This window comes from Pipistrellus hanaki (genome assembly GCF_964339955.1).
Source record: "Pipistrellus hanaki genome assembly, chromosome: 10".
NCBI classification, from domain to species: domain Eukaryota; kingdom Metazoa; phylum Chordata; class Mammalia; order Chiroptera; family Vespertilionidae; genus Pipistrellus; species Pipistrellus hanaki.
The window spans coordinates 30,178,419-30,196,515 of NC_140512.1; the positions used below are offsets into that span (position 1 = coordinate 30,178,419).

The following is an 18,097-nucleotide window of genomic DNA, read 5'->3' on the forward strand; positions in this document are numbered from 1 at the left end:
AATTACAAAAAGAAACAAATTGCTGATACTTGCAATGACATGGATGAATGCCCAAAACATGATAGTGAGCCAAAGAAGCCAGACACTCTCTGATTTTATTTATATGAAACTTTAGAATAAAGATAAATCTATTATGGCCTGTGGGTAAGGTGATTTACTAAAAAAGAACTGATATATTTTAGTTTGATGGAAATAATCTATAACTTTATTAATGTGGTGTTTATAGGTTTACTCATTTGTCAAACTTATTGACCTTTACATTCAAAATAGATGTATTTGTGTGAATTATACCTGAATAAAGATGAAAATTTTAGTGTTTACAAATTTTATTTATAGTTGATTCTTAAAGGAAAATAGCTTAATTGATGAACACCTAAACATAATATCAAAATTAAGTCCTGTTTAAAACTTTAAAACTTCTCCAAAAGAAATGTATTAATTCACTAACTCTCCTTATTTTAGTTTTTCTTTTTAAATCTAAAACTAACAAAACTACATTTATCCCCTTTTATTTCTTATCTCTAAAGTTATAGTAACTTACCAAAAAGCTAGTGCCTCTCTCTACATATATTTACCCACCTAAAGTATGTAACATATCTCAAAAAGTTTTATGAAATTTTTGTGTTATAAAGAGGACATTACTATGGAAATCTTAAGTTCAATGGTACAGGAAATTAGGACTTTGCTGCCATATGTAGAGCATCAAAAGTGTGTATAGTATTGTAATACATCTGTTTTGTTTTTTCGCAAGGTAATAATTTTTTTTATGATCTTTTATTTATTTTTTCCTTTCTGTTCCTTTGGGCTACCACAAAAATTACTTTGATTGCTCAGCTAACCTCTCCTGCCATCCAGGCCTGCCATTTTAAGTATAGAGATGATTTTATTTTATTTTATTTATTTTTTTGAGGCTTCATGGATTCTGATGAGATATCAATCTTGGTCACTTCATGGATCCTGAAATACCAATCTTGGTAACTTTTCTTAGCACTTTTTTTTTTTTTTTTTTTAACTGAACAGCCTAATTATATTAGTCTCTTTAACCTTCCTACAGATTTGTTATTGGGCGAGAAAAACCAGGACAAGTGAGTGAGGTTGCGCAGTTGATCAGCCAGACGCTGGAACAAGAAAGGCGCCAGAGAGAGATGCTTGAGCAGCACTACGCCCAGTATGACGCCGACGACGATGAGGTAGGCGGCCTGAGCAGACATTCTTTTCCTGCATTTCTTTTCCCTAGGTTCCTCCTTCATAAAACTCTCTTTATAACAGTATGGCAGGTTCTTTGCAGTTTCCCAAGAGCGTGTGTGTAAGTTCAATCTCATGGAAAAGAAATATTACTTGCTTTTATATTCACATATGAATCAAATATAAGTATTCTGTTGATAGTGTGAAGACTTTGGAGTCATCTTTTATCACACTATTAAAAGAAATTCACTGAAACCACCACCAAAAAAAAAAGTAAAAATACCAGAAATGGGAATGGTTACTGTTTTTATGGTTTTAATTAGGTGGGGCGGTTTTTTCTGTGTTTTTGCAATTTTTATCAAGTTTTCAGCCAGTATATAATGCTTTTTCCAGAAAAAAAAAATCAGTAAACATTTGTGTGAAAAAGCACACACATACAAACACAGAAAAGCACTAAAAATCACTGAGGTTTTTCAGGCTTTTCATTTTGTCCAGGAAGAGAAAGTTCCTTGGATCTGCTTGCTATGATTTGTGCTAACACAATGCAGAACAAAGCTTTCCCACCGGCACATATTCCAGAGAGCAGATACATATTGGAATAATTTTGCATCCTGTTCTCTGTAGAAGATCAAGTAAAGGAATAGAAGCTAACCCCCAAGTGAAAACGGCTGTCAGGAACCCTTGTGTGTTGTAATATAATACAGATGCTGGTCTATTTCTAATGTAAATGCCAAGTGTACATTGATATAATGGGACAACATGCTTTATTTTAAATGTGCATGTGTTTCATATTGGCATATCAAAAAATCCTTCAACAATTTAGTTGTAGTATTTCATGCTCCATAAACATGGTAAATATTCAGGTAAAATAAATATTCTTTATCCCAGCTGATTCAAGGACTTCATATGTTCAACCTCTATTCATCTGAATTTATTCTATGTTCAGAACTTTTTAGGTTCCTGGCCAGAATGTAGTGAAGATTAGTAAACAGACATTCAAATTTTTAATGAATTTTTAATCTGGAATGTTTTAACCCAAATGCATATTAATTTTTCACGTGCTTGTAGTGTAATGAGGATTTACTCTCCATTTCTTAGAGTAGAAAATTCAAAATGATGCATTAGTTAACTTTTGATCAAAGAGAACATGTAAAGTCTTCACATGAAAGTCTCCCATAATCCTGTTTTGTTGATTTTATTTTTTCACTTGCAGAATTCATTTGAATTGGCGAGTATTTTTTATTTTACTGAGATATTATATATGAAAATGTTATCTTGGATTTAGAAACTAAAGAAGTGATTTCCTCAAATACTTGAACATTCATCTTACCTAGTCTTCCATTCTCTGTGCTAGTGTTTTATGTTTTAGCAGAGGCACTGATTTGCTTTGGCTACAAGCCTATTTTAGGGCTGCAGAATGGATTCTGCAGGTCTGGTTTTTACCTGCTCACTCTGCTAGAAAGAATTTGGAGCTGAGGTTCAGGGAGTAGGGGTGACATCAGTGGTGGAGGCTGAGGAGACTAAGCTTTCTTGTCTCTGTGGGCCTCCGTGTCTCGGCTGAGGAGCACAGGGAATGGGATAAATCTCTGAATTTTTTCCAGCTTCTAATATTCCATGAGCCTATGAAATAAAGCATCTGGTGAAACAAGAAAAGGGGGGGGGGAATAAAATAGGTTTTTAAGGTCCGTCAAGTGAAATTTTTAGATCATATACTACATACTTCTTCCAGTTATTTTGAGGAAGTGATCACATTCATCCCCCAAAAGTTTTCAATTCAAACAGGTAAAGTTCTCCCTCTCTCTCTCTCTCTCTCTCTCTCTCTCTCTCTCTCTCTCTCTCTCTCTCTCTCTCTCTCTCTCTCTCTGTAAATATAGATATAAATATAGATATACACACATATATATATTATTTTCTAATGTAATAATTTTAGTAAATGCAAAAGGAATGTTTGTTACTCCACATTTATACTTAAGAAAACATCATGGATTTTTTTTGGCCACTTTTTGTAAGGAAAGCAGAGTTGATTGTCACTTAAGCAGATCTTTTCAGGGGGAATAGGGGTAAGTATTCAGTACCAGGCACTTTCCCCACATAATTTCATGTGTCTTTACAGCAAACAGAAGAGATTCTTTTTTTCTCTAGAAATGCAGCAGCTGAAGCTTTTTCTGGTGTTTGACAGAGTTGGGATGGGAAGAGGGATCTTCCTGACTGCAAAGCCTGGACCCTGCACCACGTTGCTCTTTCTGAACAGAGTGGACTGATGGGTGTGCCTGTGTTCAGGCGCACACAGACTCATTGGGTAACAAAAGATGCTGCAAAGAGGGCCCGTGCTTAAGGTGATGGAGCATGTTGCAAGACTTTGATTCGGTGGCTCTGTTCTATATTTCTAATAATAAGGGAATCTAATTCTTGAAGGGTTTTTTACTCTAGGCCAGTGAGTGGTCAGCAAACTCCTTAGTCAACAGAACCAAATATCAATAGTACAACGATTAAAATTTCTTTTGAGAGCCAAATTTTTTAAACTTAAACTTCTTCTAACGCCACTTCTTCAAAATAGACTCGCTCAGGCTGTGGTATTTTGTGGAAGAGCCACACTCAAGCGGCGAAAGAGCTGAATGTGGCTCTCGAGCCGTAGTTTGCCGAACACTTAGGCAAATACTTAATCTATAAGTATCCTGTGAAGATAGGACCTAAAGAGCATACAAATGTTTTACAAAAAAATAGAGTTTAGATTTAGGTTAAACTTTCTCTTCTGTCTGCAAGTTGTAGAAATAAAAATCAGGTGCTACTACGTTACTCCAAGTAACCCTCATTTTACTGAATGTCATGGGACCTTTCCTCTGTCTCTCTCACTCACGCTCCTCTCTGTGTTACATGCTCCCTCTCTTGCTGTTGCACACCACTTCACCCAAGTGTGCCAAGCTGAAACCAACTGTTAATTTCCTGTGCATAGGAGAGATGAAGGCTGTACAAATGATTAAAAGTCACTCTTGTGTAAACACTTTATCTATGTGACTTAAATTCATTTCTTTTACTAATGCTACCAAATATTTTTAAATTGATTTGAGGGTTGTGTCCCTATTTTTTATTTACTCTCTTTGTTAATAAAAAGTAAAATGTCCAAAAAATGTAATGGAAATGAGATTAATCATTACTGGTTATCCAGAGGGTAAATGGTCCTTGAATAATTTAGTTAATTTGATATCTACTTGAGTAATTCATTGATTAACATAACTTTGTTAATCCTGAATTGTATAATCAATCAGTTGGTTTTTTCATGCTTCCTATTTATAGAATAATTCTGTGATTTCAAAGATAAAATCATTTTTATTTGACAGTATCCCCTGTGACATTCCCTGGGCCAGCCAGGAAAACCTCTAATTAAATGCAGAACCACCAAGTTCATCCAAGTAACTCCAGTGCCAGCATTTAGATCATCGTTGTCTACGAAGGATAGATAGCTTCTGGTTTTGGTCAGATTATCCAAGGTTGATTCTGACTTGGGACTTGTCACATTGACAGAGGGGAGTTGCTTGCTTGAACTGCCTACAGGGAAAACACTGTAATGTGATAAATATGTCCAGAAATTGTAAAAGTACAGTGGAAGCATAGTTGGGATTAAAACTACTTTATCATGTATAGTATGTGCTTAGATATATCTGGTTTAATGCTTAGCAAAGCATAAATGATACCCCAAAAGAATTAAAATATAGAAATAATACCCAAACTCTGAATTTATGCATTTTTCTAGCTTTTCTTCTTCAAGTATTTAAACTACAAGAGTTTGTAATAAGCAAACAGCTAATTCAACATAATTTGCATTCCTATATCTTTTTACACTCAATGTTAAACATTCTGATTCTTTAAAAGCAAAGTGGCTTTTTAAAATGGCTCTACCTGAAGGCTAAACGTGGCTTTTAAAAATGGCTTGTGAAAATGGTTTTACCTAAAGGCTAAAAAATAAAAAAGATTCTATAAAGAAGAGGAAGATAGAAGTCTGAAAAACTGAAAAAATTTAAATGTAGATCTGTGATTAGTGTTTGCATTTCTGGATTTAATAGAATTATTGTTCATTTCCCTTCTTCCCTCCCTCCCTTCCTTTTTCTTTTTCTTTTTCTTTTTCCTTTTTTTTTTTTTAAACAATCTAGAAAGTAGCCATGGAGAATTTCAGTAAACCCTTCAAAGAGTTAGCACTGTCCTATGAAATTCTGGGGTATGGTAAATTTTTCAACTAGATTTTAATTTTCAATAACAAATTAAATCTCCTGTCACACTCCACAACAATCAATCTTTAGCATTTGAGTGGTGAAGTGATGTAATTCTGGTATGTTTTGTGTCCTGTGGGTCTTCTGTGCATATCTGGGGCATCTCTATCAGAGTATTTTGCAACGTGGAACACTGTGGGCTCAGACTGGAAATGAAGCCTGAACTGGTACTGTACCGCTTTTTTTAATTAGAAAATAAACATTGTTGTTATATTAAAATGGGCTATTTTACATGCACATTTTAAAGTTATCTGATTTTTTTGCTTTTGCCTCTTTCTATATCCTTTTAAACTATACCATTTATTACATTTTAAAGGCTTAGATTATAGATGGCATTTCTAAGTCTCTTTAGGCAGTATTTCATAACTATGTTAATCATCACTCCCGTAATGGAGGCCCCCTTTTTAAAAAAACATAATTTAATCTTTCTGTAATTTCTTTCCATTACTGGAAGTTAATATTATAACTAAATCATAACAATACTAGTTAATTTTTTTAGAATCTTTTAAAGTATTGAATACAATTTGAAGCAGCTACCTACATGTACATGCATTTTCATTGCTTGTGTTAACGTAATAATTGAAGGCAAAAATATAATGGAATTATGGTTTGCACAAGTGTTAAAAGGTTTACAAGAATAGAGTTTTTAGGTGAAAGCATTAAAGAGATAGCATTATATTTGACTCATGCTGTTTGCTGTTCCTGGTTGAAAACAGCTTGTGTTGCTTGAACAAGAGATTGCAGTTATTATGGATGGCTTTTTAATAATATGAATTGACTTTATTCTGTGTTTATAAGAGTGGGGGAATTCTCTTAGTTCTAGAAAGTGTGTGCTACAGCAGGCACCGGAACTTCAATGGTTGATTTCTTACCCTTTACCGTTAAGCTGCTCTCTTTAGTGGGGCAAATCCTCCTTTAATTTTTGTTGTCAACTATTTTAGAACACGGTGGCTGACTTGCAAGGAGTGTCTGGCAACTGCAATAACAATAACAACTATTCCCTTAAGGTTTGTTTTCTGGTGGGGAACAATGCTTATCTGTACCTTCCTGCCTCGTGTGTGAAACGGAATCGTCTCTGTCTTATTAACTAGCTTGATGCTCACAAGATTTTCTCTAGAGCCATGTGTTGTGAATGTTGAATAATAGTTTGAAGATTATTGTTTAATTCTGAAACTTGAAACTACATATCTTAGATGCAGAACTGGACTCACTTTCTAATATTTAACCGTGGATGTTTTTAACCCTTAACACTTTAAATACTTTGTAATTCATATTAAAGGGAAACAAAAGATACCTGACAACAGAGTTGTATGATGTTGGTACAATACAGCAAACACAAGTAATTTATATTGTCTTTAAATCCATCAATTTTCTTTTAATACAGTGTTCTTAATTTTTAAAAATATGAATGCATGTATCTCTAAATTATCATAGTAGTTACTTGCATGGTCTATATAGTGGATGTGCCAAAATGTCTAGAAATGTGTTATACTATAAATAAAGTATTCTTATTATCTTTAGCTTCCAGTAAGAGAGAGGAGCTTAAAAAGAGAAGTTAGCTTTTCTTTTTCTGAAACATATAAAAAGATGCCCACATATAAGCAATGAGGATGCGAAAATGAAAAACCAAAATGAAATATTCCACACTCACTGAATTGATTTAAATGGGATATTTTATGTTTGGGTGAGAATGTGGGATAAAAGGACCTCTTATTCTCTGCACATAGGAACATAAATTGGCCCAAAACTTGGAAAAACATTTGGTCGTTATCTAGTAAAGTGAACAAACAATTATATTTCTTACTAAACACCTTATGTACATGAGCTATAAAAATAAATAATATTGTTTTTAATACAGAAAAAAATGGGTACAACTGATATCTCTATCAACAAGAGACAGTGTAAATATATTGTAGTATAGGCATACAGTGGGGTAATATGCAGAAGTTGTTTTAACAAGCCACAATAACTGGTGGACTCTGAGGAATGTACTATTAAAAACAAAAAGGCACAGAAGATTACAAACAATATGATTTCATTTATACAAAGTTTAAAATCCTGTAAAAATAAACACATTGCTTAGTTATTATAAAAATCTCTTTAAAAAGAGACAAGAGTGATAAAAGCAGATTTACTCTGTAGGGTAAGTGTTTGAAATAGATTCAACAAGACACACACACACACACATAGAGGACCATAATTAAAATGCAGTGGTTCTGCTTCTGTTCTTTAACTAGGTTATTAGCTCATTGGTGGTGGTTACATCATTATCCATTATATTTTCTATACGTTACAAAGTACCCTGTACCAACTCAATATTTAATGAAAAAGGTTAAAGTCTGCCATGTAGAATTGCTTCAATTTAGCAGTTATGTAGATATAAAATGAGTAGTTCCTGTTCTTCAAGGACTTACAAAATGACTTAAGAACCCGTGTCTCAAACTTGCCTCGATGTGAGGATCTCATGGTACTTCTTTAAAATTATAAATTTCTACCTTGAGCCTCAGACCTACTGAAACAGAATATACTTGGTAGACAGTCTAGGCTTGTGGGAGTTTGTGGGGAAGGGGTTAGCTGCAATCAGAGCTGGAGTTGTCAGAGCCAGGAAAATGGAAATAGAGACCTTCGAGCCCTGGTATTGCAGAGATTTGCAAAGAGGTATTGCTGCCAAGAACCACCAGATAGCCATAATGAGGAAAGGAGTAGGATGATTCATATATGTACACACACATGTATATATATAACTTCTGGTTCTATTTAATGACCTATTAGCATTTTTGTTATCATATGAGTCAGTTTTTATATGAACAACCATATTTTCCAAGATTTAATTAGTTGTATAATTATAGAATTATTAAAATAATGATAATACATATCACTTTGGTCACTGTAGTTGTTCTCTTCTGCAGATAAAATTCAGGGAAATACAAATCTCTTAGTCTCTTCCCACAGTTCTTCTGTTGGCATTAGAACAAGTGCTTCATTGTTTCCTTGGAAAGAAAAATGAAACTCAAGGAAAGCTGCCAACTTGAAATTGCAGTGTGACATTTGAATTACAGAGGTCTACTTTGGTCTGTTGACTGTTCAGTTCTGGGTCTCAGTGGGAAAAATAGGGATCACTGGTTCCCTCCTCACATAGAATATATTTATCAGTGACTTAAAGACAATAACATTTATGTCTTAGTAAGTGGGTAACATTATTAAGAGGAATTGAATTGGGACTATTGAGTCATGGAAAAATATAGTTTATACTCCCAAGAAGCTTGCTATTTTGCTATGGAAACAATAAATATATATGGTAAGGAATTTAAATCATTTTCAAGGCAACCTGTCAAAAGACCAGATAACCATAGTGTAAAAGAATCATTACAACTAAAGACACAAAGTAAAAGCTTGAATTTCAGATTCATAGTTTCAAATTTGATGGCAAGAAGTTTTTTTTGTTATTTTTGTTTAAATGTTTTCTATAATGGAGAAGCCAGCTCAATCCTATATAATAAAGAGGTAATATGCAAATTGGCTGTCATGCTGTTATAAGATGGCAGTGCCCATAAAGGGAGTGGGGGGCAGCTGCTCCACGCACCTGCCGCCAGAGTCCCATCAGCCCCACTGGGGGCCTTAGGTCTTCCTGCACCCCCCCACTGACTGAGGCTCAGGCAAGCAGGACCAGCTGAGGTGCAGGTAAGCCTTGGATGACAGCGGCTCAGCTGCCCAGGGCCAGCCTGTGGCACAAGTAACTAGGGCCAGCTGAGGCTTGCGCTGCTGGCAGTGGCAGCAGCAGAGGTGTGATGGGGGTGTTGCCTTCCTCTGTTTGCCGGGTCGCCTCCCACCCCTGAGGGCTCCTGGACTCTGAGATGGGGCAGGCCGGGCTGAGGGACCCCACTTTCCCCTTCGGCGCATGAATTTTCATGCACTGGGCCTCTAGTATTCTATATATTCAAGTAAATAAAAATTCCAGTTTTTACCTGCAGATAAGAGTATATAGAAAGGAATAGTGGTTGGAAAGTCTTTGAAAAGATGAATTGAATAATATTGTAGGAACTTGAAAAATCATCTGAATTTCTAATTTTTTCCCCCATTAAATAATATGTGGCAGAAATGCTCTTTGATCTGAACTGTCTTTTCAAGTGTTTGTGTGTGAACACAGCCTTGGAGATATAGTCTTTCCCTCTGGAGCAAGGGCAGTAATATGGCCTGTTATAAAAGATGAAGGTTACTCAAACTCTGGGGTCCTCTCTTGTCATGTCTATGTATGTAGACTTTACCTGGCTCTATTCTCATTGCTCATTGGAAAGTAAGGCTTGAGGTTTCAGCACAAAAATCATGATAGACTCTATCAGCTAGTATGCAGAACAATTCTGAGTTAGAGGAAAGTTCTAACCTTGCTCAGGCAACACTGACAGAGAGACACACCCACTGAGCATGAAAGGAAGGCATTTACAAACGCCATGGCAAAAAGCCTGGTAAATCTTTAGAACTCTGCCTGGTTCGCTGAAGAGATAATGGGTCAGGGCATATAATGCTAGTCAAGGAAAAATAGCAACAGTTGTGCTGCCTTTCAACTCAACCTCTATTGTAGTTTATCACGCCAACTTTGCATTAACTCAGAGAGCAAAAGACCTCAGCTTTTTGTAGAGGGGCTTTGCTGCTCTGAGGGAATATTGGTCCTGTCAAGAAGATTTTTCTTGAGATAGACAAACGCATGTGAGAAACCACTGATGAGTATTTGGGTCCTGACTGGTTTATAATACTGGTGAAACTATTCGGAATTCTGTCAGCCTCACCACCTTGGAAAACGTCACCATCCCTTATGTTCAAGCCAGATTCATAATTAGACTCCCTATTGAGATTTCCTCTATAACAGAGTCCCCGTTGTGAGAGTCAAGGCTATGGCTTCTGAGTCAGACTCCCCAAACCTAAATAGATTGTGTTCGTAATGATGACTCACCTTTATACTGCTTCAGGTGGACATTGGGAGTTTGGTTAAAACATGAGTAATTATTGCACTGCTCAAAACTGAGAACTACTGCACCTTATTACTGGCACAGAGCTGCTCCCATGCCCCTTGCTGCTTCCTCCCTCTATTCTGACCTTGAGGAGAAAGATGGCTAGGGCTAGACCTGAGCTCTTTTTGTTCTCTAGAGAGACCAAATGCTACATGAACCCCTTGAGTAGGCTGGGGAACTTTGAGAGGGAGGTACCCAAACTTTATGGCTCTGTGAATAATGGTTCATAGGTCTCCATCTCACCAAGTCCCATAGTGAGAAAAGACACCCAGATTCAACTGATGAGTTTTGGCAGGGTTCACTGGAGGAAAGGAAGTAAAAATGGTCTTGTAGAGGTGACCCTTTGGGCAAATGCAAGATGATGCTGTCATTGTTTCTAATATAAGACTTATAATGGAATTGATGTGTTATATGCCTGCACTTCTTTGCCCCACTCACGCTGAAATGGAGACCTCCCATTCAGGGACTGCCACAGTAATAGAAGGACATATAGAGCACTCTTCCTGTTTTCTCCTATGTGGTCCAGAAACAATACAGAATCCCAGGAAGAGAATGGGAAATCACAGCTTATTTAAATATTTAATGGCTGGCAGGACACCCAGGCCATTTCCCAACACAACACTTCATGTCTGATGCAAAACACACACACACACACAAAAAAAAAAAAACAACACACACACACACAAAAAAACAACAACACACCAACGTCCCCCACTCCTCCCCCACCGCCAAACACACACACACACACACACACACAAGTGGGGGCAGCCATTAATCTTCTACTAAATTCTTATGGAAACTGAAATTGAAGCCTGATTTATGGGGTCCATGTGACTCTCCTACCTGAATTATCTCAGTTTGAGATGCATCTACTTGAACACTCTGTTAAATTGCCAATCTGGCCCAATAGCAACTTACATTTATTTGAACAAGTATAGCTTCCCATTTAGGGAAACTTTACCTCTAGAAGCAAGGCCTCTAGCTCAGTGAGGCCTTCAGTTCATGGAGGTTGCCTTAATGCATGGGCTTGGTTTACTGATGGTTCAGCTAAATTGCCCCATGCTGCCTACTGCCTTCTAGCACTGGCTATGCTCACCCGGAAGTGGATTTGGTCACTTTGTTCAGTCAGTTGGCAGAACTCAAGAGCATTCTCATAGTTCTGGCCTGAACTTCCCTTGATAAATCTTGTGATATTTTTACTGACTCTTGAAATATTATCAATGACCTAGCTGGTCACCTGGAAAATTACAGACTGACAGGTGAAAGTCTGGGATGGCAAACAAATTGTGGCAGTTGATCAAATTCTTTGGACTATTATTCATGTAACTGTGTTGGTCATAAGAGACCTTTGTGTTTTTAAAGAAATACCATCTTTAGATCATCTTTAGCTGATCCACAGATCCGTCTGAAATGAGGCAATTCTAGGTTACTCAGGGTTGCTTTCCTGAGGAATGGTTAATATGCATCCTGCCACCCAGTTTTAGGGTGGGACTCATTTAATTAGATGAAGTGGTACAAATTTTGACTGACTTTAGATGATGTGATCAATGACACTACTTCAATTTTAGAAGGCATTCAGGTAAACCTCAGCTAGCTTGCCAAGGTTATTATAGATAATAGAATTGCCCTAAACCCTGGATTTCCTTCTTGTGGGCTAATACCAAGTCTGTGCAATCACCAAGACATCCTGCTATGTCTGAATTAATACCTTAGACAAGTGGAAAGGCCAGTGAAGAAACTTTAAGGAGAAAGCCAGCTGGGTTTCTATGGTAGACCCTGATGGTTTATGTTATTTCTTTAGCCAGTAGGATCTGGAAGTCTTGGGGAACATGGTTGATCTAAGTACTGCAAGTTAGATTCACTCTGCTGCTTAGAGATCTTTTAATAGTGCTCTTAATTTTATGCAGTGAGATACAGAATGGATTTGGCCCTAGCCACTCTTGGTCACACTGAGGGAATATCATACTCATGGGAAAATTCACCAGAAGTCAAGATGGTATAGAAAAGAAGGTAGACCTTGTCTCTCCCTGGGTCTCTCACTTCTCTGCCTGCCTTGTGAGCAGAGACACGGATGGCCTTTGTTCTAGATTATCTTTTCAATGATGTTTGTCTAGTGAACAGCCTTATTAAAAATGTGGGTTTCTTAAGCTCACAATTCTTAGCAAAAGGTTTTTTGCTTACACCTTCTGCTTCATTTTTAGACCATGTTCTCCTGGCGGTACCCTGGGTTTGAACTTTGTTGGAATCCATTTCTTAACTTTAGAATCACTCAGGTCACTAGGGACATTTCCTGCTTTCTCCTTATAGAGGTGAGAATGTTGCTAAGCTTTCTGCCACTACACAACAAGGATCCCCTTCCAGGTTTCCATGTATAGTCTGTTCAAGGCAACTTAGGCTTGCTTAACAATACCCTTCAAAATCCTCCCAGCCTTCATTCATTGCCTGGTTTCAAAGCCACCTTCCCATTTTTCTGTATTTATTATACCCCCTTCCTAATGCTGTATAACAAATTACCACCAAAACTTAGCAACTTAAAACACATAACATGTATTATATTACAGTATCTGGGGGTCAGTTTAGTTGGATGCCTCTGACTCAGGGTCTCTCCCAAGGCTGTGAATAAGGTGTCAGCCAGAGTTGCAGTCATCTAAATGCTCAGCTGGGGAAAGATCCGCTCCCAGTCTCACACACAGCTGTTGGCAGAACACAGAGCATCCACTCCCAAAAGCTCCCTCATGTGAACTGTTGGCTGGCTCCAGGCCCTTGCTGGCTGGTGGCCAGAAACATCCTTTCCTTTTGATGTGGGCCTTTTCCACAATATGGCCACTTGTTTCTTCGGAGCAAGAGGACAAAAGAGATGCAAGTCACACCAGCCTTTCTGTAAACTGTCTGGTGGTTAGAAGTGAGTCTCTAGGTCCAGTCCGCATTCAAGGGGTAGGGCCTGTTTAAGAAGATGATTACCCAGCAAGAGGGATCCTTAGGGGTCATTGCAGAGCCTGCCTGCCATGTTGGGAAATTAAGTCCCTCCATTTGAGAGTATATTTTCTAAAAGGAAGAAAGGGGGAGAACTAAAGAAAGCTTCAAAATATCATAAAATCAAATGCTACTTTATGAATGGTCTACCACAACTGCTTGAACATTTTAAGGAGGGAAAGATAAGTTTGAGGTGCTACAAAAAGATTTTATGGGTAAATTGTAATTCTCTCTGGTCAGAAATTTTAGGGAGAATAATTTGTCAGTTGTCTTATCAATGTCCTGAAGAGCTGAGCACCTGAAGGCAGGGAGCACTGAAGGCCATCTTGGTGACCTAAGATACTGATCTTCAGGTGTTTCTTGATTTGGTGCCCTAACAGTAAGGATAGCGTGAAATATCAAAAAAGACTCTGAGAACAGAGATCAAAAAGAACATTTTGAGTGACTTGGTAAGTGAGAGGAGGAACGGGCCATGGATCGTTGGGATGTCTTACATATTTTATTTCTTTGGATCCTATCAAAGAATACCCCCGTGAGATTGGTATCTTCTGCACCATTTTATAGAAGAGGAGAGCACAATAGCAACCAACTAAAGAACTTGCCACTGTTATGCAGCCATGGCATTGTTCTTTCTGTTTGGGGGCCCTGATCTCTCCAGCCCCAAAGCCCATGCTCTGTTTTTGGTGTGCTGCTCTGTGGCCTTGTATTGGAGAGGCCAGGAATGGGGAACCTCGCAGAATCATAAAGCCGTCTACTCGTGTAGCATACTCCGGGCACTGTGATGAGTACTTTGAATTTATCACTACTGGAAATTCTCCCACCAGACTTAGGAAGAAGCTGCTGTTATTTGCACTTTATAGATGAGTAAATGACGTTAAAAGAGACTTAGTGGCCTCACATTACAAAACGAGGGCACACAGAAGTCAACTGACAGCAAACAGAGAGGGAGGACTTTGCAGAGAAGGGGATACTGTGCTGAAAACCATGTGCATGGTTGGCACAGATTGAGGAATTTTAAACATTAAAGTGTTAGTTGGAGGTCTTTTCTTCTCCAGATAAAAAGCAACTCTCTTTTATTCATTCACAGAACTGAGTCTGAAAATACACATAACCAAATTCAAATCCGATAAACAAATTCCAACACAAACTGCGTAATTAAGGCTATTTTTATGATTAGCACCATTTAGTTTCCCTGAATTTGCCAGAGCAAACATTGCTATAGCAAAAATTACTGCTAATGGTGGAGCCTAACAACAAGAGAAAAATCCCCCAAAGAGTCACCTAGGCCCCAGCTACAGCTGTGCTTCACTATATTTCTTACTTGAAAGCCGAGAACTAGCGGGAAAGTTAGGCGCTGCCATGCTATGCAGGTGTAGCTAAGACTATTAATTTATTCAGCAAACATTTCTTTGGTGCCTCCTATGTGCCATGCAGTGTGCTAGCCACCCTGGCGTGGAGGGAATAAACCTCACCCAGCATTCTCAAATAGCCAAGTTTTATGTAGCAGCAACAGAAAGGGTTGAATTAGAAGAGTCTTAAGGCTGCAGCTTCATAGGATGTGCTGGGTAGATAGATATTCACTTCTGATCACTGAGGTGGGAGGGGATCCAGTTATATGAGGAGAACAGAGGCCTGGACATTTTCTGGGGTAGAAGCTGGTGTCTATTCCAAAACCAGGAATATAAGAGGAGGAGCAAGTTTATGGAATACAGACATTTTACTTCACAAATGACTGACCCATTTGCCTATAAAAGATTCTAGTGGCGAGGATGTTTAGGACATCATATTGGCAGCTATGAGACAGATTTGGAGAGCTTTAGCATGTTGCTGTTACAGTGTTAGTACCAGCAGCAGCAACAGCTGCAATTGCTCATTTTGAGCACCTACCCTGTGCCAGGCTTTGTGTTAAACATTTTTTACAGGAGCCATCTGATTTAATCTCATGACAGACAGCCTTGTTATCACAGAGCCAGGATTTGAACATAGGCCTAGGCGACTTCAAAACCAAGATTCTTTAATCAGTCGCCACTTAACCACCTCCCCAATAGAACAGATGGGTCTGTTCCTCTGTGCAACCCGGGCTCAGATCTGCAGCCTTCCTGTGTGTTCAGAGCTCCAGTGTGTCAACACACTTCTGCACCCACCGGTCAAAAGTTACATGTTTACTAAGAGGCAGATCAGTTCTATTATTAGAATCGTGTATTTTAATGAAATATTTAATCTGTAAGTAATATGAATATAAAGGGAATGTGTCTGTGAAAATGAGATAAAATGCTTAGGGAAGTTTCAGCAAAGAAAATTAGAGGTGAGAAGGAAATGTAAGAGCTATAATCCATGGACACCTAGTGGAATTTTGCATTCACTTTGCCTTGTGGTTTTTGTCCATTTTAAGACACTGCAGTCATTCTACAGACGGTATGCTGTAGTTCTGGTTTACATAAGAAAGAGTGCGTGAAACATCCATCAACCGACCCGGAAGCTAAATCTTTTGAAGGAGATTTCTATGCACTCGCCCAGGGTGAGCATGTTATGAGAGGAAAGAAGAGGATAAGAACTTTGGAGCTCATCAGAGACACTCTTCAAAACTTCAAAGTGAACTGAATGATAAAGTTCAAAGACGTAGAAGGGGAATCTCAACACAACAGAATTATGCACCGGGGTTTTGTTGGGGGGGGGGGGGGGCGGGAATACGAAAGGAATGCATTTCTGTTTTTTTTATCTGCCAAGCTGTTAGCTAATGTAGACTCCAGGCAGCATCGCCTAGGACAAAGAGCATGGGCTTTGGAATACGTTAGATGTAGCTTCAAGCACATAATTGAATGTCTAACCTTGGGTAAAGTCTTTGTGTTTCAGTTTCCTCAAGTTAAGATGCATAGTAATAACCTATATCATCCAGTTTTTAAAGAAATGTACCATATCAGGCACACAGTAAGTTACAAAAATAATTGTTATTCATTTTTTGCCCCTTTTTGGGGGGCTATTAAAAAGTATAAGGTAATAAGCAAGAAGGCAGACAAAGAGATGAAAAGGAACATGCACTGTCCCCCCTCACTCCTTACACGAAGAACTGTTCTTGCCCCGTTTAAAGTGCATTTGCAGGCTGGGACCAAGAACTCTTCAAGAGTCTGTGTACGAAAGATGTTGGAACTGGTCAGGAATAAAGATAAGGAACTGGATGCCCATGGGATACTTGGTTGTAGCAGTTGCTTTTTTTGTACATCATTGTCCATCTTCTATAAACTTCACATTCAGTTTGTCTAATTTTGAGTTTATGGAATTCTGCTAACCTATCATTCTATGTAATTTATATCACTTGCAGATTTACCATGAAAGTAATGTCTATTTTCAAAGAAGATAAAAGAATCAGACGCACACATTATTCTTAGTCTACTAGATGTAACCTTTAAACCATGGGTGTTTGAGGCTCTGTAGTAAATGCCTCCTTTATTGTAAAGCCAGTTCAGGGTGGGAACAGTGAGCAAGAACAGAACAAGAGTTTTTAAACACCCTATCCAGAACCTCTGATAAGTAATCAATATGATCAAGACAGTAAAAGAGACATATCTTATCCTCAGCATGCTTATAAGGCTAATTAGAAAAAGCAATATTAGTAAATAAAAAGATGAAATGAAAAAATAAGTATTTTAGCAGAATTGCAGGTAATTTGGATATTGGGACAGAAAGAAAATTAGCAAAGTCAAATAAAAGAATCAAGAGGAATACTTCTTAATAACTTATATTTATGAAGATAATGTACATTTCAACTCATGTTTAAAATGTGCTACATCATTATCAGACTTTAAATTTAGCTTAAGATTTTATTGAGCCACTCAATGATATTCATCAAATTGATTATATAGAAGTAAATTTTATATACCTGGTTAGGCCCTCATAATAAAAGTATGGCTGTGCTGCTAGTTATAATTATAGCGTTAAAAACTCTCAGCAAGGTTTCTTGAGATTATGCACGTGCCAGCCCTGCTACATTCCAATGGATTAACATCAGCTGGATTTATAAAGTTCCTGTTGGTTCTAAATACATATAGAAATTAGAGGTGAATTAATTTGCAGACTATCACAGAAAAGAAAAATGTATCAAATCTGGAGTAAGAGTTCTTTTAAGATTTGTAGGATCTAATTATGCCAAAAGTGGGAGCTCTCTGGAACCAACCAACCCCACGCTTCAGCTACCTTCCCTGTTGGGGCCTAGGACACTGGGGATGGTATTTATAGCCTCGACTTTTAAAATCTGGTTTTGGAGGAGTCCTAGACTTCCAGGTACTTTTACACAAATGCCACCCAAGTCAAGGTCTTCATGATAATAACCTCTGTGTGGGAAGTAAAGTCTGAAAGATGCCGAGACAGTTAGTTTATTGTGATCAATGGACCTGGGATCCCTAACTAGGAATTGTGTCTACTTCTGGGCTCCATGATTTAAGAGAAATGTGGAAAACTTAGAATCAGACTGCTGGCTCTGGCCAATTGTTAATCATGTTACAACGTGCCTATGTTGGCAGGTCATTGGCTTTCTCAAGAAAAACTGGAAACCTAGAATATTCTGTGAATTTTTTTTAGCATTGACAAAATGCTAAGATTTATCAAAGTACTCTGCAGGCAAAACAGTATACTCATGTGGACTGTAAATTTAGAAACCTTGGGGTTATCCTT

At 37.8% G+C, this 18,097-nt stretch overlaps 1 protein-coding gene across 16 annotated transcripts in view; it reads left to right on the top strand.

Moving 5' to 3' along the window:
• Window positions 1-18,097, top strand: part of PPP1R9A (protein phosphatase 1 regulatory subunit 9A) — a 219,387-nt gene that overhangs the window by 141,079 nt on the left and 60,211 nt on the right. For 10 of the 16 annotated variants that reach the window (XM_084896633.1, XM_084896644.1, XM_084896643.1 and 7 more), the window contains 2 exons: window positions 1,055-1,190; window positions 6,392-6,457. In XM_084896633.1, the coding sequence (XP_084752759.1) occupies window positions 1,055-1,190; window positions 6,392-6,457 (202 nt within the window). The remainder of the gene's footprint in view (window positions 1-1,054; window positions 1,191-6,391; window positions 6,458-18,097) is intronic. The other 6 variants (XM_084896648.1, XM_084896634.1, XM_084896635.1 and 3 more) reach the window with 1 other exon arrangement.